The 21524-nt window shown below is 41.8% G+C and overlaps 1 protein-coding gene across 2 annotated transcripts in view; it reads left to right on the plus strand.

The window, feature by feature from the left end:
* Positions 1-16660, plus strand: part of FAM81A (family with sequence similarity 81 member A) — an 83209-nt gene extending 66549 nt beyond the window's left edge. Inside the window, exons 6-10 of one of the 2 annotated variants that reach the window (XM_068964829.1) lie at positions 501-607; positions 8645-8780; positions 10346-10541; positions 14012-14162; positions 16621-16660. In XM_068964829.1, coding sequence (XP_068820930.1) covers positions 501-607; positions 8645-8780; positions 10346-10541; positions 14012-14136 — 564 coding nt within the window. In that variant the 3' untranslated portion in view covers positions 14137-14162; positions 16621-16660. Of the gene's footprint in view, positions 1-500; positions 608-8644; positions 8781-10345; positions 10542-14011; positions 16227-16620 lie in introns of those variants that run through there. The other variant, XM_068964828.1, reaches the window with a different exon arrangement.
* Positions 16661-21524: the final 4864 nt, after the last annotated feature.

Raw genomic sequence — 21524 nt, forward strand, 5'->3', positions numbered from 1 at the left:
TTGTAAGTGGTAAGAATTCCATCCTTTGTGACTAGTAGCCACACTAACGGTGGAAATTTCAAGGTAAAAATGACTTCTGTTTTGTGCCAGCAGGGGTAAGTCTTGGTCCTGGGCAGGAGCTGGGCTTGCTCAACAGAGACCTGTAGTTGAGTGCTCACTGCATGATGAATATTTTGGCAGTGCTGCTGGTCTTGATTTTTGTTTGGCTATGCCCTGCAGCCTGTTGGGATCTGAGTTTCCTGACCAAAGATTGAACCTGGACCACAGCAGTGAAAGCCCAGAATCTTAACCACTAGGCCACCAGGAAACTCCTCTGGTCTTGATTTTTGATGGGTGTGTGTAAAAGAATTGGAAGTGGAGAGATTAGGTGGACTCCTAAATGAATTTATTACATTAGATTGAATTTAATGCCATGGACGAAAATACATGTCACTAATGTTTTCTGAAATTACCTCTGGAAAGGTTTGATGTGATATTTACAAGTGAAGTTTCTTTTCCAGATCTCTCAGCTTTTAAACAGAGTGGACTTATCAATATCAGAGCAAAGCACCAAACTGAAGATGTCCCACAGAGATAGCAACCACCAGCTTCAGCTTTTGGATACTAAGTGAGTAATCAGCTTAGAAAAATCTGTTTTGGTTGATGTTCTTTATACTACAGTTTTTTCCCCTTTTGGTTTTTATTTATTGTACAAAGTGAAAACCATAATGGGAATTCACAGGGAAAGTTTCCTTGTAGCCTGTTAGCACTTTACCTTCCTAATTATTGTTTTTAGTAACTGGATAATAATCCATCTATTCATCCAATAAATATTTCTGGGCCTAGATGAACATGGCCTGGGTGCTGAGAATCTGAAGAAGAATAGGCTTTGTTCTTACCCTTGTGGAGCTGATAGTCTAGGGAGCTGATGAATGTTAATGGAATAATCACTTAAATGAGTACATGCTACGTTATTACTAAATGGTGATACATGCTTTGAAGGAAAGGTACATGATTGTGGCAGGCTGATTAATGGTTCCTGCAAATATCACCATGTTCTAATTCCTGTGAATATGTTATGGCATTGTTGTTCCATCACTCAACTGTTCCAGCTCTTTGTGACCCCATGGACTGCAGCACGCCAGGCTTCCCTGTTCTTCACTGTCTCCCAGAGCTTGCTCAAACTCATGTCCATTGAGTCGGTGATGTCATTCAACCATCTTATCCTCTGTCGTCCTCTTCTCCTGCTTTCAATCTTTCCCAGCGTCAGGGTCTTTTCCAATGAATCAGTTCTTCACATCAGGTGGCCAAAGTATTGAAACTTCAGTTTTAGCATCAGTCCTTCCAGTGAATATTCAGGATTGATTTCCTTTAGGATTGACTGGTTTGATCTCCTTGCAGTTGTAGGGACTCTCAAGAGTCTTCTCCAACACCACAGTTTGAAAGCATCAATTCTTTGCAGTCAGCTCTTTTATGGTCTAACTCTCACATCCATACATGACTACTGGAAAAATCATAGCTTTGTCTATACAGATCTTTGTCAGCAAAATAATGTCTCTGCTTTTTAATATGCTATCTAGTTTTATCATAGATTTTCTTCCAAGGAGCAAGCGTCTTTTAATTTCATGGCTGCAGTCACCATCCACGGTGATTTTGGAGCCCAAGAAAATCAAGTCTGTTACTGTTTCCTTTGTTTCCCCATCTATTTTCCATGAAGTGATGGATCAGATGCCATGATCTTTGGTTTTTAAATGTTGAGTTTTAAGCCAACTTTTTCACTCTCCTCTTTCACTTTCATCAAGAGGCTCTTTAGTTCTTTTTCGCTTTCTGCCATACGTGTGGTATCATCTGCATATCTGAGGTTATTGATATTTCTCCCACAATTTTGATTCCAGCTTGTGCTTCATCCAGTCCAGCATTTTTCATGATGTACTCTGCATATAAGTTAAATAAACAGGGTGACAATATACAGCCTTGATGTACTCCTTTCCCGATTTGGAACTGGTCTGTTGTTCCATGTCCAGTTCTAACTGTTGCTTCCTGACCTGCATACATATTTCTTAAGAGGCAGGTCAGGTAGTCTGGTATTCCCATCTCTTTAAGAATTTTCCAGTTTGTTGTGAATCACACAGTCAAAGGCTTTAGCATTACCAATGAAGCAGAAGTAGATGTTTTTCTGGAATTCTCTTGCTTTTTCGATGATCCAGTGGATGTTGGCAATTTGATCTCTGGTTCCTCTGCCTTTTCTAAATCCAGCTTGAACATCTGGCAATTCTCAGCTCACGTACTGATGAAGCCTAGCTTGGAGAATTTTGAGCATTATTTTGCTAGCATGTGAAATGAGTGCAATTGTGTAGTAGTTTGTACTCTCTTTGCCATTGCCCTTCTTTGGGATTGGAATGAAAACTGACCTTTTCCAGTCCTGTGGCCACTGCTGAATTATGGCACATTGAATGGCAAATAGGAACTTTGCAAATGTGATTAAATTAAGGGTCTTAAGATGAGTAATGTTATCTGTATCGTCATTATTGATGTACTCTCTAGAGTCCCTGTCAGATGGAGGCAGGAGGGTCAGAATCAGGAGAGAAGGCCATGTGACAATGAAAGTGGAGATTGTCGTGTGATGTGCTTTGAAGGTGGGGAAGGGGGTCACAAGCCACGGAAGACAGGCAGTCACTAGAAGCTGAAAAAAGCAAGGGAATGATTCTCCCCTCAGACCCTTCAGAAGGGACCACCTCCACTCACACCCCAACTTTAGTCCAGTGAGACTGAATTTAGACTTCTGGCCTTCAGGACCAAAAGGGAATAAATATGTTGTTTTAAGCCACCGAGTGTATGGTGATTTGTCACAACAGCTGGGGGAAATGAATGCAGGAGTGCTGCTGGGGTGAGTGACAGAGGCCTGGTTGTGGGGCCTTCCTGAGGAGGTGGTGTTCTGAGTGAGAGCTGAAGAATGAATGGCATTCACTGGCCCTTGGACTCAAGGAGATCAAACCCATCAATCCTAAAGGAAATCAATCCTGAATATTCATTGTAAGGACTGATGCTGAAGCTGAAGCTCCAGTATGTTGGCCACCTGAAGTGAAGAGCCAACTCATTGGAAAAGACCCTGATGCTGGGAAGGATTGAAGGCAAAAGGAGAAGGGGGCGGCAGAGGAGGAGATGGTTAGATAGCATCATCAATTCAATGGACAGAGTTTAAGTGAATTCCAGGAGCCAGTGGAGGACAGAGGAGCCTGGCATGCTATAGTCCATAGGGTCGCAAAGAGCTGGGTTTGACCTAGCAACTGAAAAACAAAGTAAACAGTGCGGTGAGGACCCAGGAGATGGAAGAGCCTGTCGTGCGAGAAGTGTGACGTGAAGGATATGCACAGTGTAGAAGGGGCTGGGTCAGGGCCTGAGGGTGGGGAATGAGGCTAGAGAGGAGGCAGCCCAGCGTATAGGACTTCACACCGTCAGGACTTCCTGTTTCTTTCTCTAGAGCAATAAGAAGCCATTGAAGGATTTTAAGCAGGTAGGGTGATATAGTCAATTTATGTTATTTTTTAAAATGGTCTTGATTGCAGTTGGAAGATGGATCACAAGGGCTGAAGCCGAGTTGTGGATTGAGTGCATTGTAGGCATTTAGATGAGAGAGATCTGTGCTGGGGGGAAGCTGAGCTGTCTCGTTAGGACATTGTATGGTGTTATACTTTGCATTGTGTTTCAGTGACACTTTAAACTGGATTTGCCCCCAGTGAAACTCATCTGCTGCTCTTCTGCTCAATCATAGAACCATATACTTTTCCCTGTCATGAATCTTCATAAGCTTGGTAAATTTCCTGCCAAAGCAGAGCCCATAGTGACCATATATGTTTATTTATGTATGTTTGTGTTTGACGATTATATTTTTTAGAAGCTGACTTTGTTAGAGATTTGTGACAATTTCTTATTATCATTGTTATTTTTATGGCCACACCATGCGGCATATGGTACCTTGGTTCCCTGACTAGGGGAACTGCAGTGGAAGCGCAGAGTCTTGACCACTGCACTGCCAGGGGAAAGTGAAGTTGCTCAGTCGTGTCTGACTCTCTGTGACCCCATGGACTGTACCCTACCAGGCTCCTCAGTCCATGGAATTTTCCAGGCAAGAGTACTGGAGTGGGTTGCCATTTCCTTCTCCAGGGGATCTTCCTGACCCAGGGATCGAACCTGGGTCTCCCGCATTGCAGACAGATGCTTTTACCAGCTGAGCCACCAGGGGAAGTCTCTGGAAATTTTAAATTAATCACTCTTCTGGTTCTTCTATCCATTATCTCTGTGCTTAATACCACTTCAAGGTCGTTGATGATTTAACAGGAATTCCCTTACAGAAACCATGTTTCCTTTCCTCTAATTATCTGTATTTATATCATTCCTGAGTTAGGTCACTCTTTCTCAAAAATCCTACAAGCTTGCCAAGTGCAGAAAGATCTCCTGTCCCCTTCCTTCCATTGTACAGGAAAAAAATAAACATATTAGTATTTTTTTTTCTGTGAATTTTCTCCTTAGCAGATATTACTAGTCAGCAGACATGAACATCTTTATTTTTCTTCCTACAATTTAAAGTCCAGAAGTCTAGACACAAAGGCTGTTCACAGAGGAAAGGGTACTAAGCCTGGGGCCTTTGTCGGGCAGAAAGACAGATTAGAGACCCGAAGGTAGAACCCTGGTTGGATGAACTAGGGAAAAAACACACTCTGCAGAGAATTCATAAAGAAACTTACCTGTCTTAGTCTTGATTCTGAGTAGAGGTGTAAAAGATATTCCTAAAACATTCTAAACCACAGTACAACCTTTATGTGGATTTAGACTTAGAATTCACATAACCCAACCACTTTGAAGAAACCAGAATAGATATTTTACCTTAGAATGATTTCTGGTAGTAGCCTAAGATGCCTGGCAGAAGCAAATACAAATATGCAATCTTCAAGGCTCCCCACAGACAAGTTAAGTTCTAAGGAACATAAATGTAAATCAGAAGTTATAGACCAACACAAGGAAAAAAAATCACATAAATAATAAAGTGAGAAGAAACAACAATAAGCAGAATCAGACTCGTAAGTACTGCATATATAGGAATTATTGGATAAAATGGATGTGTGTGTATATATGTATGTATGTATATGCATGAGTATTCACACACACACTTTTTGAAAATATGACAAAGGAATAAGAGCTTACCAAAAATTAATGGTCAGGGGGATTTCCTGATAGACCAGTGTTTAGGGCTCTGTGCTCTTGTTGCTGAGGGCCTGGGTTCAATCCCTAGTTGGGGAACTAAAATCCCACAAGCTGCATGGTGTGGCCAAAAAATAAAAAGTCAGAATTGACAAACAACCAAATTGGGCTTCTAGAAAATATAGTCGTTGAAAACAAAATGTAACTTCCCTGACCAGGGGGCCTAACAGTGACCCAGGTGCCTTGGAGTCCAGCCTATAACTCTACCTAGAAGTGGAACCTAGCCTATTACCCCACTTTATTGCTTAGTAGAGCCTTTGGCCTTGCCCTAGCAAGGAACCGAACAAACAACAGTTCCTAAAAGCAGAACATACCCTGTGACCCTACCTGACTAGGGAGCCAAGATAGCAATCCCACTCAACCACAAGCACAGCCTCTAGATTCACTTGACGTCACAGTATAGCTGGTGGCCCTGCCTGACCAGGGATTCTGGCCAGTGACCTTCCTTACCAGTGGTGCACAGTTAGCAGCCTAGCCAATTGTGGAGCCTGAAGCCCTATCATGGGGGTCCAACCACCCTACCAGGGAACACAGTGACCCCACCTGACCAGAGGGAATGGCAGAGTTCAGTTAGTGGCTCCATTTGACTGTGCAACCCAGCCAGCAGCCCTGCCTACCCTAGAAGTCCAGCCAGGAGAATCACGTGACCATTGAGCCCAGCCAACAGTCTCCCTCCACCTGTGCTTCAGAGCATGGGCAATAGCCCTGCCCAGCTAGAGACCTAACAGACAGCTATAGAACATCTCATCCAACAGCAGCAGAATACATATTCTTCTGAAGTACACACAGAACATTCCCAGGAGAGATCATATATTAGGCAACAAAATAAGTCTAAGAAACTAGATCAAAGTCATGTCAAGTAGCTTTTCAAACCAAAGTGCTATGAAACTAAAAATTAATGACAGGAGTAAATTTGAAAAACTCACAAATATGTGGAATTAAACAACACATTCCTAAACAACCAGTGGGTCAAAGAAGATCAAAAGGAAGATTTTAAAAAATCTTGAAACAAATGAAAATGGAAACACAGCATATATAGACTGTAGCCCACCAGGCTTCTCTGTCTGTGGAATTCTCCAGGCAAGAATACTGGAGTGGGTTGCCATTCCTTCCTCCAGGGGATCTTCCCGACCCCAGGACTGAGTCCAGGTCTCCTGCATTGCAGGCATCTGAGCCACCAGGGAAGCCCACCAAAACTTATGGGATGCCACAGAGGCAGTTCTGTGAGGAAATCTGCAGTGTTAAATGCTTACATTAAGAAAAAAGAAAGACCTTGAATAAACAACCTGACTTTATACCTTAAGGAATTTTAGAAAAAGAAGAACAAATTACGCCCAAGATAGCAGGAAGAAGGAAATGATTAAGATAGACCAGAAATAAATGAAAGAAGAGTAAACAACAGAAAAAAATTGGGGGAAAAATTTTAAAAGTAATTGTCAAGCCAAACAGACAAAACTTTCTCTAGACTAACCAAAACAAAAAGAGGGTTCAAATAAATAAAATTATAAATGAAAGAGGAGCTACTACTGCAGACAGCACAGAAATACAGAGGCTCATAAGAGACTGCTATGAACAGTTGTATGTCAACAAACTGCATAACTTAGAAGAAATGAATAGACTCCTGAAACAAGCTACTAAGACTGAATCATGAAGAAATAGAAAATCTGAACAGACCAATGATGAGTAAGGAGATTAAATCAACAATCTAAAACCTCTCAACAAAGAAAAAGTCTAGGACTAGATAGCTTCATGAGTGAATTCTGTCAAACAATTAAAGAAGAATTAATGCCAATCATTCTCAAACTCTTCCAAAAAGTTGAAGAACACACTTCCAAACTCATTTTACGAGGAGCATTATTCTGATAACAAAACCAGATAGACACTACAAGAAAAGAAAATTACTGATCAATATTTTTGATAAACATAGTTGCAAATGCTAACAGACCAATTCAACAGCATTTTAAAAGAGTCATGCACCGTGATCAAGTGGAATTTATCCCTGAGATGCAAGGATGTTTCAATATATACAAGTCAATCAGTGTGATACATCACATTAACAGAATGAAGGATAAAAACAATATCATCTCAGATGCAGAAAAAGCATTTGACAAAATTCAACATCATAATAAAGACTCCCAACAATTTGAGTATATTAATAGAGTGTATCTCAACATAATAAAGGCACATATGACAAGCCCACAACTAACATAATACTCTGTGATGAAATTCTGAAAGCTTTTCCTCTAATATCGGAAGTAAGACAAGGATACCCATTCTCAGCACTTCTATTCAGTATAGTGCTGGAAGTCCTGGCCAGAGCAACTAAGCAAGAAAAAGAAATGAAAGATACTCAAAACAAAAAAAAGAAGCAAAGTTATCCCTGCTTGCAGATATTATCTTATAGAGAAAACTCTAAAGACTCCCTCAAAGAACTGTTAGGATAAATGAATTCATAAAAGCTGCTGTGCTGTGTGCTCAGGCCCCCAGGTCAGGTGGGTCTCCATAGTGGGGCAGGGCTGCTGGCTTGACTTCCTGCCCATGAAAGACTGAGAAGCTTTGTTTTTGATGATATGACCAGGAAGTGTACTTATCACTTCAATGCATGTTCCATTGCCTGACTTAGTCGTGTGGCCACACATAGCTGCCAGGAGGGCTGATAAGTGTAGTCTTAACTAGGTAGTTGTGGACTCAGGTCACATTTGAGGGTTTCTTAATAGGGAAGAAGAGAACAGATACTGCAGAGAACTGGGGACTTATACCACAGGGGAGGGGTACATTTTATCATTTTTATTGTTAAGTCACGTATATTCTTGTGTACTTTTCTTGTTTTCATAGTAACAATAATTCAAATGGGGAGGCAGTGGGGTGTTATTTTAAGGTATTTGGAAAGGGAGAGGACTATAGGAATGGACATTTGTGTTTTTAAAAAATTCTGTTTGATTTAAACTAAGAATTATCTGTATGGGACAAGAGCAATTGGCAGAACATAAGAGAGAAAGGGATCCAGGCTCCAGTTCTGGGAGAAAAGATGGAGAAGGAGGAAGAGTCCTGGGCAAGGAGGAGCCTAGAAGAGAGCCAGGCTACTGTGTCTTTAGCCAGGAGTAGCCTGGGCCTTTTAAACTGCAGAGGTAGGCGCTTGGAGTGGCTCTGTATGTGACGCCTTGGTACTCACACCATCAGGTCTGCACGGGTGGGAGTACTATCAGGTGCTTTTCTGTTACATCCTCCTCTTTTCCTTCCTTCTCAATTTAGTGCCAAGTGCAATTCTATGAAAAAGGAAAACGTGTAATTCTGAGTGAATGGAATTTAATGCTTACATATTTCCAAGAGATTTGATAGAGACGGAGGTTGTTTGATGTCATTTTAAAGTTGCTTTATATCTAACAGCTAATTTTTCTTATTTTAGATTTAAAGGTACAATCGAGGAACTCAGTAACCAGATTTTATCTGCGCGGAATTGGTTGCAACAGGAACAAGAACGGATAGAAAAAGAACTTTTGCAGAAAATCGATCAGCTTTCCTTGGTTGTTAAGGAAAACAGTGTAGGTGTTGACGTTCAACCATAACATAGTTAAGTTATTCGGTGAGACCTGCCATGTTTGAATAATACCTTGTAACGTATGTTTGATTTAATTAGCATTACATTAAGCTGTTAATGCTTGTTTCTTGCCTTATAATCTCTTTCCATGGTTCATACTGATTCTTTGTTATAAAGAGATAGAGCACTTTGACTTGTTTGGTTAACAAAGAAAAATAATAGAAAATTTCAGTACTTTCAACTAAGACAAATCCAAATCAAGACCTTAAAGAACCAAGTTGTCCAGCTGCATTTCTAAATAAAAATAGCAATTACATACTTCATCTTAGTTTTAGTTTCATGGCCTGGTAAAAGCCGCTTTGACTAGATTTCTCCCTCCAGGCCCCTCCATCACACTGTAAACCCAGCATGAGGTGTCACAGGGCAACATCTCAGCAGAATCCAGTTTTCTTTTCTGTGTTCCTTCTCATTTCACCCCACTCTCCTGTAGGCCTAAGGTTTGCAGAAGTGCTCAGAAACCATACCCAGAAAGCCTTGCATATATAGTATTCAGTATCAGTACTTGGAAAGCAAATGCTTTTGGATTTGGTTATCTAGCCTCACCTCCCTCTCCCTTCTCTTTTCTTGCACTGCTTCCTCTCCCTTGGACTTTGATGGAGCACAAGTGACTGGTCTAGATTGCATCTCTGGCTCTGCTCTCTCTTGATGCCGAGCTGTTGAATTGCAGACTGTGCCCTGGGCACATCACGAGAGTTCTGTTATGCTTTAGCCCACTTACAGCTTGGTATTTGTAGTCCTGGCCTCTAAAGCTTGCCTGCAGACCCAGATTCTCATAAGAACTAAGCATGATAGAGATAAAAGGAAAGAAAATGTTCTTTTCAACTATTTCTTTACATGTCTCCATATTTTTATCAGATCTACTGATTGATTTGTAGTCTTCTGTGTCTTTGGATCACTATTTTTATATCTGAGGTGACTTAATAACTAACACACTCCAGGATAATGGTGACTTTAATATGATAGAAGCGTATTTATCTTTCACATAAAAGAAGACTGGGTATAGGGATTGCAGGGCTGTTACGGTAGCTCATCAATCCTCAGTGACCCATGATCTTTCTGGCTTAAGTCTCTACCAGTCCTAGAGAGTGACCCTTGCATACATAGCTCAATATGGCTGCTAGAGCTCCAGCCATTACATCTGAATTCCAGGAACAGAAGAAAGAAAGAAGAGGTTTTTTATTTATGTCTCAGCTATTTTTGTTTTTTTAACTTTTCCTAGAAGTTGCCACATATGTTTATACTTATGTCTCATTACCCAGAACTTAATCATATGGCTACACCAAACTCAAGAGACAATAGAAAAGGTAATCTTTATTCTGAGTGACCTTATACCCAGCTGAACACTGGAGATCTGTTATGGAAAAAGGGGAGAGTGGATATTGGGGTGAGCATCAAGTAACCTTTTTGATTCTGTTCTCTGCAGATTGTTCTTAAATGATATTATGACTGATGTGAATGCAATACAGACTCTTTGGAGTAATCACCTGCTGTTCTTATCATGGATCTCAGGGAGCCAGTGAAAGGGACATGGAGAAAAAGCTCAGCCAGATGTCAGCCAGACTGGACAAAATAGAAGAGAGTCAGAAGAAGAATATGGAGGTACAGAGGACAAAACAAGAGGAGGAGAAGGTGCATGGGCGGATCAGCAAGCTTGAGTTACGGATGACCGAAGACATGAAGGAAATGAAAGCCGAAGTTGACGCAGGTAGGCCAATAAGGAAACAGTTCTCGCACTTCATTTTCTGTGTGATCTGAAAGTCAACTAATTAGTATTCCCCCACAACTGCCTACAGACCTGGATAATGGAATGTCCTTAGGTAATTTTCCAAGTAGAACTAAAATATTGCTTCAACTTCAAGGACATGAAGACAGACAGACCTCGAGAGACAGGCAAACAAACCTAAAATCGCTTAGCTTGCGTACATAGCTTCAGTGTGATCTGCAGATTCTTTTCTGATCATAGCCAAGGTCAGTATGCCTCAGAAACAAGCATATATCTTTGAGAGGCCTTTGAAGGCTTATTTTATACTGCTGGCAGTATCCCACCATGGCAGTGGATGGTGTTCTCTGCTCAGAAGCCCACAGGGCTCATTCTTCCACACTTGTTAGGAACACAGTGTCAGAGCTGATTTCAAGTTCTAAAGTGCTGCCAGATAAAGGAGGGATTAGATTTACATTTTAAATATTTATTTATTTGGCTGCCCTAGGTCTTGGTGGCAGCTTGCAGTATCTTTTAGTTGTGGCATATGGTCCCCTGACAAGGAATTGAACCCAGGCCACCTGCATTGGGTGTTCAAAGTCTTAACCACTGCACCATCAGGCAAGTCCCAAGAGGGATTAAATTTATACTCTGAACTCTAGAATACAGAACTGGGACCAATAATCAGAAGTTACCTGAATGCATATTATGAAGCAGAAGTATCTACAGTTAGAAGTCTTAGAAAGACACAGGTGCTTTGTGAGCCTGGGAGTTCTTTACCGAAAGTATTCAAGTGAAGGTTGGTTGACCATGGTCAGGAAAGAGAAGACAGTCAGGTAGTATGGGAAGGGGAACTAAATTATCTCCTGATTCCTTTCTATTCCTCTGGTTCTGTGAATTTTCTGCATGGAATTGTTCTATTTTGGCTACATGAGAAGAAAAGTAGCCCCATCCCAAGAATGATTTTGTTGTAACTACCATGGGGTCTCAAGAGTTGGGCACAACTAGACGGCTAATACTTACTTACTTATTTAACCACCTCAAGTTAATTATTTTATTTAAGGAGAGGGTGCCATTAAATTTATGACTTTTAGAACTTTGTGGAGATAAAAGTGAATTTTCTTTCTTGGTCTTTTGGGCTAGTAGAGTATGATATTTGACTATTTCATTAGTGGTTAATGAGATGGTGATAAGAAATGCATATGAGCCTTTTAAAAATTAAAAACATTTACTTTTTCTTGTTATGAAAACAGACTTCTTAGTGGAAAATCATGAAACAAGTATACTACAATGTCCTATTGGCGAAACATTTTTCAATATTCAGTTTTCAAATTTCACCATTGTTTCCTTTACAGCAAGCCATCCCCAGTCCAGGTTCTCATCCAGAATCACCACATCATATTTAGTTACCATGTTGCTTATCTAGTCTCTCTCAATCTGGATCAGTTTCACAATAATGTTGTCATCATTATAGAACACAGGCCAGTATTTTGTGAAATGTCCCACCGTTTGGGTCTTCTTGCTTCTTTTTAATTCACTTCAGGTTGTGTGTTTTGGACAGACATGCTGCAGAAGTGATGTGTCCTTCCTAGCGTTTTTTCTTTCAGTACTTTAATTATATCCTGCCATTCCCTTCTGGCCTGCCAGGTTTCTGCTGAAAGGTCAGCTGTTAAATGCATGGGGTTTCCCTTGTATGTTACTTGTTGCTTTTCCCTTGCTGCTTTTAATATTCTTTCTTTGTATTTAACCTTTGTTAGTTTGATTAGTATGTGTTTTGGCGTGTTTCTCCTTGGGTTTCTCCTGTATGGGACTCCTTTGCTTCTTGGACTTGATTGACTATTTCCTTTTCCATGTTGGGAAAATTTTCAACTATAATCTCTTTAAAAATTTTCCCATACCATTTCTTATTCTCTTCTTCTGGGACCCCTATAATTCAAATGTTGGTGCATTTAATATCTTACCAGAGGTTTCTGAGACTATCCTTAGCCCTTTTCATTCTTTTTACTTTGTTCTGCTCTTCAGCAGTTATTTCCACCATTTTATCTTCCAGCTCACTGATCCATTCTTCTGCTTCAGATATTCTGCTAGTGATTCTTTCTAGAGTATTTTTAATTTCAGTAATTGTGTTGTTTATCTCTGTATGCTAATTCTTTCATTCTTCTAGGTCTTTGTTAATTGATTCTTGCATTTTCTCCATTCTGTTTTCAAGGGTTTTGATCATCTTTACTATCATTATTCTGAATTCTTTTTCAGGTAGTTTGCTTATTTCCTCTTTATTTATTTGGACTTATGTGTTTAAGTTTGTTCCTTCAATTATGCAGTATTTCTCTGATTTTCATTATTTTTAAACTTACTGTGTTTGAGGTCTCTTTCCTAGGTTTCAAGGTTGAATTCTTTCTTCCTTTTGGTTTCTCCCCTCCTAAGTTTGGTGCAGACGTTAAAGCGTCTGCCTGCAATGTGAGAGAACTGGGTTCGATCCCTGGGTCGGGAAGATCCCCTGGAGAAGGAAATGGCAACCCACTCCAGTATTCTTGCCTGGAGAATCCCATGGATGGAGGAGCTTGGTGGGCTACAGTCCATGGGTCGCAAAGAGTCAGACATGACTGAGCAACTTCACTTTCACTTTCTCCTAAGTTTGGTCCAATTTTGTGTAAGCTTCACATAGGGTGAGATTTGTGCTGAGTTTTTTATTTCCTCTGATGGGCAGGGCTGAGTGACATGGTAATCTTGAATGCTGATGATTGGGTTTGTATTTTTGTCTTGTTTGTTGTTTGGATGAGGCATCCTGCACAGGGGGCTACTGGTGGCTGGGTGATGTCAGGTCTTGTGTTCAAGTGGTTTCCTTTGTGGAAGTTCTCACTATTTGATACACCCTAAGGTTAGGAGTTCTCTGATAGTCTAGGGTCTTAGAGTCAGTGCTCCCACTCCAGAGGCTCAGGGCTTGATCTTTTAGCAGACTGAAACTGAAGGACTCTACTTCCAGTAATGATGCCATGAGGCAGTACTGAAATCCCTTCTCCAAAATCACTGTGAAGAAAGAAGACCATGAGCATCCTACTAATGGAGACACAGAATTTAGCTTCTTGAGTCAGAGAGCACTTAGGTGCAGACAGCACTGAGGTGGTCTGTCTTAGCATGCAGAGCCCAGGCTTCTTTCCAGGGTTTTCTCATCAGGGGTACATAATGTTGGATGCTCCCAGTGTTGGTGAAGATAGCTTTGACCCTTGGTTAAAGCGGTGTCTGTCATATTTCTCTATGGTAATATTTCATGTTTCCCTTTGTATCTGTAGGGAGACACTGTGAAGCTATGCAACTATTCTGTTTCCCATTTAACTTTTATTCCAGTACTTTGAGAATCTATTGATAATTTTTGCCCAAATCAAGGAGTACTGTCTGCTGTAGGATTTGATACAGCGTTGTTGTTGTTGTTGTTGTTTTAAAATATTAACTCTTGTGAAATTTACCCTTTCTTAAAGGGTTTACCGCCATCTATGAAAGCATAGGATCCCTCAGGCAAGTTCTCGAAGCCAAGATGAAGCTGGACAAGGACCAGCTACAGAAGCAAATCCAACAGATGCAGAAGCCAGAAGCTCCCATGTGAAGGGACTCGGGACATGGACCTCAAAGGTGGTTTTGCCAGTGGGGCCAGAAGCTGGATACCTCTGTAGCCAGGCTGTTGCTACATTCAGGATTGTTCTGCTCATGGTGTGCATGTGCCAAGGAATGTGTTTCCATGGGTCTAAATGTTTACCTTGAGTCTTGAAAACACTCTTCTTTAAAAGGATTACATACAATTTTTACCACGTTATTCAAATTCGATCAGATATCCTCCCCTCCCTGGATTTTAAAAGGCTTTTATCCCTTTCATTTTATGAATGAAAAGACTTAACAGTTTCCCTTTGATTCGTGATGCTCTCTAGCCAAGACTTTACTCTTGAAAATGTCATGGTGATTTTTTTTTAATTAAGAAACTAATTAATTATCTTGGGAATGTGTTGCTCCTCACTCTAAATTAAGAGAATGTTTTGATGGATTAGAATTCAACCTTTGAGTCCATATTTGGATTTTATTATTGTTATCTGTGCATTTCTTATATTGATTCTCTTCTTGTAAATCTTCTGTCTTTTGTAGGGGGAGGGGATTTAACATTTGGGAAAAGAATCTACCACTTATGCAATGAAAATAGTTTAAAAATTGATAACTGCCATGTAGACTACAAATTAAAATGGAAACTTAAGACAGTTATCTAGATAATGCAAGGCACAATTATCTGTATCAGCCACCTAGTTATACCAGGTTTTAATACTGAAAGCCTTTTTCAATTATCCACAGCCTATATAGTGAGAGCCATATATTCAATAATGGAATGGTGGTAATAGCTTGTTTATTACATAATTGATTGTTCATTAATCATATGGGATGTGAAAATTTTTCAAGCTTTTTGATCTCCTCTCTAAATTTTTCCAAAATTGGCACAGAGTGCTAAAGGTTTATATACAATTATTGTAACTGTATTCTTGTGCCTTGGTTTTATCACATCAGTGCACTGTACCCTATAGAAGTTTTGCAGACAAAATAGAAGGCACAATAGCACATCAGAATTATGATGTAAAAATGGGATCCTATGTATTTTTTAAATGTTTTAAAAATTTTATCACTGTTACGATGTTAATCATTCAGTAGCATTAATGGAATAGAAATTCATACTTTTGTATGGCTAGAAAATCAAATTGATACTGCGTTTATAACAATGTCAAGAAATGTTCATTTTGAGCAATTTCGCAGATGATGGGTGTTTTTTTTCAATCGCCATATTTGATTAGTCATTGGAAATTGGCACCAGTGGTATCTGTTCACCTGTATATGTAAAAACTAACAGTGAGACACATGCCGTTCCAAACTGTGAGGGTACCCAAGAAAAAGAAAACAAGAATACTTTGAAAATTTTAAAAACTTTTTTTTGTCTGCCAAGGACTCAGGAAAATTAAAGCATTTTCTATTTTAGACTAAATTGTGAATGAAATCTGTAACTGGCTATTACTGTTTACCCATATAAATTATGCTGCTAAAGTACATAATAGTTTACCCTCAGTGGCTTGACACAGTTTTTTCTTTTTAATTTGTACCTGAGAAGTCATACAAAGAATATGTCATTCAACATATATTTCCTTATTTTGTCATAAATCTTCCCATCTCTATTCAGGAAGACTGCTTCCACTTAACAATGAAAAAAAAAAAAAAGGTTAATGCTCTTCTGCAGTCAGAAAGTGAGTTTCTCTTTGTGCTCGAGTAACCGTGTTTATACAGTTCTCCTGGTTTAAGCACAGACCACAGCACAGACAGCCACGGCTCCTCAAGCATCTCTCTCCTCTGGGAGCCCCGAGGAGGGGGAATCAGCACACGTCACACCTGGGAGGAGGGGAACTGGAGGGGCTAAGGTCAAGGGGTGACGTGACCAGGTGATGCTTCTGTCCCCCTGTCGGGAGTTCGGCGGGGATTCGCCCCTCTGGCTGATTGAAATCAGCTGGGCACTTCAAAAAGCTGCCAGTGCCTGGGCTGCTCCCCCAGACCAGCTAAGTCAGAGCCTCTGGAAGGGGATGCAGGCAGCCGCATGTGTCAGAGGCCCCCAGGTGACTCACGTGTTGTGAGTCCCTAAGCTCCACGTCCTCTTTTCACCAAAGTTAGAATGAGAATCAGCTTCCCTGTACGTTCCTTTACCAGAAATTTGCAATAAAAAGAATAAAACTTCCAAATCAATGTGGTGTATAATTCTTAAAAGCCTTTCCATGGGAGGTAAATTAGGTAAAATACAGTAGAAAATCTCTTGCTTCCTGGGGAAACATTTTGGTGGTTGAAATAAAGTGCTCTGAGACCTGGCAGACCTGCTGGGACTTGGAAAGTCACAGGGAGCTGCTCCATCCTTGGGTCTCCAGAGCTCTGGGTGCCATCTCGGCTCTGGACTAATGGCAGCGGGCAGTTCCCAGCATGCGTTGTATGCCCACATTGCCACCTTGGTGGGTATTCATTCATTTCATTATAACAACATTGCACGGAGTTGAATACTGTTTGTTTCCGCATTTTACAGATGAGAAAACTGAGTCACGTAAAGGTGAAGCAACCTCCCCCAAATCCTGCAGCTGGTAAGTGGGAGCCATGATCCAAACCAGGCAGCTTACTTCCACAGTCTGGATACCTAACCAGTGCACTCCCCTACCTCTAAAGATACAGCCTTGCTTCCCATATAACTTGGACTTGCCAGGCCACTGACTCCAACCCATCTCTGCATAACCTTACAGTTCTGCCATCTGAGTCCTTTTGCATTTTAATGCTCCAATTCCAAGAGCTTCCCAGGTGGCACAGTGATAAAGAATCCACCTACCAATGCAGGAGATGGAAGAGATGCAGGTTTGATCCCTGGGTCGGGAAGATCCCGTGGAGTAGGAAATGGCAACCTGTTCCAATATTCTTACCTGGAAAAATGCTATGGACAGAGTAGCCTGGTGGGCCCCAGTCCATGGGGTCACATATTCGGAGAGCACAGCCCACGGGAGAGGCAGTCTTAACTACCTTTGCTTAGTCAGATGTCTTCCTCTGATTGTTTCAGTGAAGGTGGGGTAGTTGATGCCACAGGACTATAGTATCACAGGCATTTCATCCCCTGTCTTTAGCTGTCCAAGGTAGTGGCTCTGTGCATTTGGGGATGGGTTGTATTGGGTGAGTACAGAGCAGACAGAATAAGAAAGACAGACCCCTCTAAATTGTGGTCACCCCCCTAGGCTTTCAGCCTGGAAAAAAAAAAATCACATACCACTCAGGACATCCTGGGAACTCAGTGGTAACTATGTGGAGTTTTTCTGTTACTGCTGTCTGACCTTGGGCAGTTCTCTTAACCTCACTGAGCCTCATTTTTCTTATTTGTAGAGTGGAGATTATAATAATTTAAAAGAAGGAGCTGGTTTATCACTTTCAAAATGCTGAAGTAATTTATGCAATATTGTGTAGCAAGTGGTGGGATGGGCCTGGGGGATTAATATTGGTGGTGAGACATAGGAAATACATGGGGGTTCCTATTTTGGTCCAAAGTGTCCCATTATCTGTGGGGACTGTATGGGCAGTGATTAATCTCCAAAGAAAGTGATATCCTAGCCTGAGACAGGAAAGAACAGTACAACCAGGGTGAAGATGTTAAGTACCCGGAATCAGCATGGGGACAATCCCTAAGTGTAGGAAAGGGCTGGGCAGATCCTTAAGTTAGTTGGTCTTATCCATGGATCAGAGCTCAGGAAAGGCAGACTCCAGGTGAAGAAGGGTAAAGGTAGATAGGGAGGCTGAGGGTGCAGAGCCCAGAGTTCTAGTTGGGAATTGAAAAGCAGAACAGGCAGGGCTGCGCCCAAATGGCTGGTTGGCCTTTGAGACTTGTTTGTATGTAGATTGTATCAGCCCAAGTGTCCACTGACAGTTGCATGGGTAAGTAAAACCTGGTGTATGCAGACAATGAAATACTCTTCAGCCATAAGAAGGGAGACAGTTCTGACACATGCTACCACAAGGACGCTATGCTAAGCGCAGTAAGCCAGCCGTGAAAGGACTAGTAGCCTATGATCCCACTTGTATGAGGCACCTGTGCACGTGCTCAATCATGTCTGACTCTTCGTGACCCCGTGGACCGGAGCCCACCAGGCTCCTCTGTCCATGGGGATTCTCCAGGCAAGAATACTGGAATGGATTGCCATTTCCTTCTCCAGGGGATCTTCCCGACCCAGGGATCAAACCTGTGTCTCCTATATCTTTTGCGTTGGCAGGCGGATTCTTTACCGCTGAGCCAGCTAGAGAAGTCAAAGTCAAGGGACAGAGAGTAGCATCATAGTTGCCAGGGGCTGAGGGGTGTGGTGGGAAAACGGAGTTAATATCTAATCCATACAGAGTCTCAGGTGCAGAAGATGAAAAAGTTCTGGAGTTGGATGGGGGTGATGGTTACACAACAGTGTGAATGTATTTGATGACACAGAACCATACCCTTAAAGCTGATTAAAATAGTAAATTTTATGTATAGTTACCACAAGAATATTTTTTTAAAAAGTGGATTCCTAAACCACTGAATAAAGACTTCAGGTAAGAGTGCAGCCCTAGCAGTTTTATTACAGTCTCAAGGGAGACAGTGAGCTAGAAATACCCAGCTAAACCACATCTGAGTTTTTGACCCACAGAAACTGCAGGTAATAAATATGTGCTTTTTGAAGTCACTGCATTTTAGGGTAATTTGTTTTACACAGTAATTAACACAACAACACTCGGAAATCTTGACGGAATTATTTTGTGGAAATGTCACAAATTATGTTACAAATTGCATTGTCTGCATGTATAATCTTGTTAGTACACTTTCAGAGCAGGGAATGATCTTGAAACATCAAATGACATATATACCTTATCATGTTTAATCTTTGTAATTACCCTATTAGGTATGTACTATTATTTCCGTTTGTGATGGAGCAATTATGAAAGGTCATACAGCTAATTAGAGCAGGAGCAGGGATTTGAGTCCTATCTTTCTCTAAAGCCCAGGCTGCCATTTTGCTCCAAGGCTTCCAAAGTGGCCCTAGTGGCAAATAACCCGCTTGCCAGTGCAGGAGACATAAGAGACACAGGTTTGATTCCTGGATCAGGAAGATCCCCTGGAGGAGGAAATGGCAACCCACTCTAGTATTCTTGCCTGGCAAATCCCATGGACAGAGGAGCCTGGCGGGCTACAGTGCATAGGGTTGAAAAGAGTTGGACACAACTGAAGCGACTTGAGAGTCCCTTGAACTGCTAAGAGATCCAACCAGTCCATCCTAAAGAAAATCAGTCCGAATATTCATTGGAAGGACTGATGCTGAAGCTGAAATTCCAATACTTTGGCCACCTGATGTGAAGAACTGATTCATTGGAAAAGACCCTGATGCTGGGAAAGATTGAAGGCAGGAGGAGAAGGGGACAACAGGGGATGAGATGGTTGGATGGCATCACCGACTTATTGGACATGCTGCTGCTGCTAAGTCGCTTCAGTGGTGTCTGACTCTGCAACCCCATAGATGGCAGCCCACCAGCCTCTCCCGTCCCTGGGATTCTCCAGGCAAGAACACTGGAGTGGGTTGCCATTTCCTTCTCCAATGCATGAAAGTGAAAAGTGAAAGTGAAGTTGCTCAGTCATGTCCGATTCTTAGTGACCCCATGGACTGCAGCCTATCAGACTCCTCCATCCATGGGATTTTCAAGGCAAGAGTACTGGAGTGGGTTGCCATTGCCTTCTCCATTATTGGACATGAGTTTGGGTAAACTCCGGGAATTGGTGATGGACAGGGAGGCCTGGCATGCTGCAGTCCATGGAGTTGCAAAGAGTTGATCACGACAAAGCGATTGAACTGAAGCAAGTTAGCACGCACATGTGCAAGCCAACACCCACAACATAATGTGATTGGTTTAATAACCCCATAGCTTATTGGAATCATAATCCTCTCTGTATCTGTGGTCTCAATGTGTCTCCAGACTAGCAGCATCAGCATCACCTGGGAAGTTGTTAGAAATGGAACCTCTGGCGCCCCACCCCAGACCTCCTACTGCATCAGAAGCTCTGAGACGGACTCAGCAGTCTACTTTAACTGAAGTCCTGCAGAAGATTCCAATGCAAGTGAAGTTTGAGGATTGCTGCTCTAGAACTGCACTGTAATACAATAGCCATTAGTCACGTCAACCATTTAAATATGTTGTTGTTTAGTTGCTAAGTTGTGTGCAACTCTTTTGTGACCCCATGGACTGTAGCCCCCCAGGCTCCTCTGTCCATGGGATTTCCCTGGCAAGAATACTGGAGTGAGTTGTCATTTTCTTCACCAGGGGATCTTCCTGACTCAGGAATTGAATCTAAGTCTCCTGCATTGGCAGGCGGATTGTTTACTGCTGAGCCACCAGGGAAGCCCAAATTTAAATATAAACTAGCCCAAATTAAATAAATTTAAAAACTCAGTTGTTCAGTTGCACTTGCCCTATTTTACATGCTCAGTAACCACCTGTGGTTAGTGGCTACAGTATTGTCCTGTACAGATATAGAATATTTGTATTGTCACAGAAAGTTTTATCAGACAGCCCTGATCTACAGCAATAATTTCCTCATCTTTTCAGCTGACATCTCTGTCTACAACTCTGTACCTTCCTTGGTCAGCCTGAAATGAGCTTTGGATCTGGAACTTCCCTCCAGCCTCATCTTTACAACATTATGTCAGTTGTCCCTGATAGAGATGATTTCCCAGGTCCTTATATGGTTTTGTCTCACCTGGCAGTTCTGATCCGTAGATCCTGCTGCCTGGACTGGGGCAAGAAGGATCCAGAGGCTGGTGCTGGACTCTGGGGGAAGAGCCAAGGCATGTGAGCCAAGGGGCAGGGCTGCCATCTGGGTGCTGCGCCTGTGACAGGTTCTCACAGGACATCCCAGGCATGGAGGATGCCCTGCAAGAGTTTGTCAGCCAGGGGACTTGAGCGACTCTGATGTCCCCTAGGGAGCAGACCTGGCAGGCCTGGGTTGCCTGCATGCATGCTAAGCCGCTTCAGTTGCTTCCAACTCTTTGTGACCCTGCGGACTATAGTTCTCCAGGCTCCTCTGTCCATGAGATTTCCCAGGCAAGAATACTGGAGTGGGTCGCCATTTCCTTCTCCAGGGGATCTTCCCAACCCAGGGATGGAACCTGTGTCTTTTTACATCTCCTGCATCGCAGGCTAGTTCTTAGCACTAGCACTCCCTGGGAAGCCCCTGGCAGGCCAGGAATTAGAGTGAGCCAAAATGGAAAATATGAAGGGACGTCAAAACCTCTGCAATTAAGACAAATAGTATGTCAGTGCAATATTTTTTAACAATCAAAAATAATGCCAAAACATGCACAATGAACGAAATATCAAACCTCCTCAAAGCGCGCTGTCTGAAGCTATTTTGGAACTGAGGCAGGAAGAAAATTATGTGCC

This window comes from Capricornis sumatraensis, chromosome 2 (genome assembly GCF_032405125.1).
Source record: "Capricornis sumatraensis isolate serow.1 chromosome 2, serow.2, whole genome shotgun sequence".
NCBI classification, from domain to species: domain Eukaryota; kingdom Metazoa; phylum Chordata; class Mammalia; order Artiodactyla; family Bovidae; genus Capricornis; species Capricornis sumatraensis.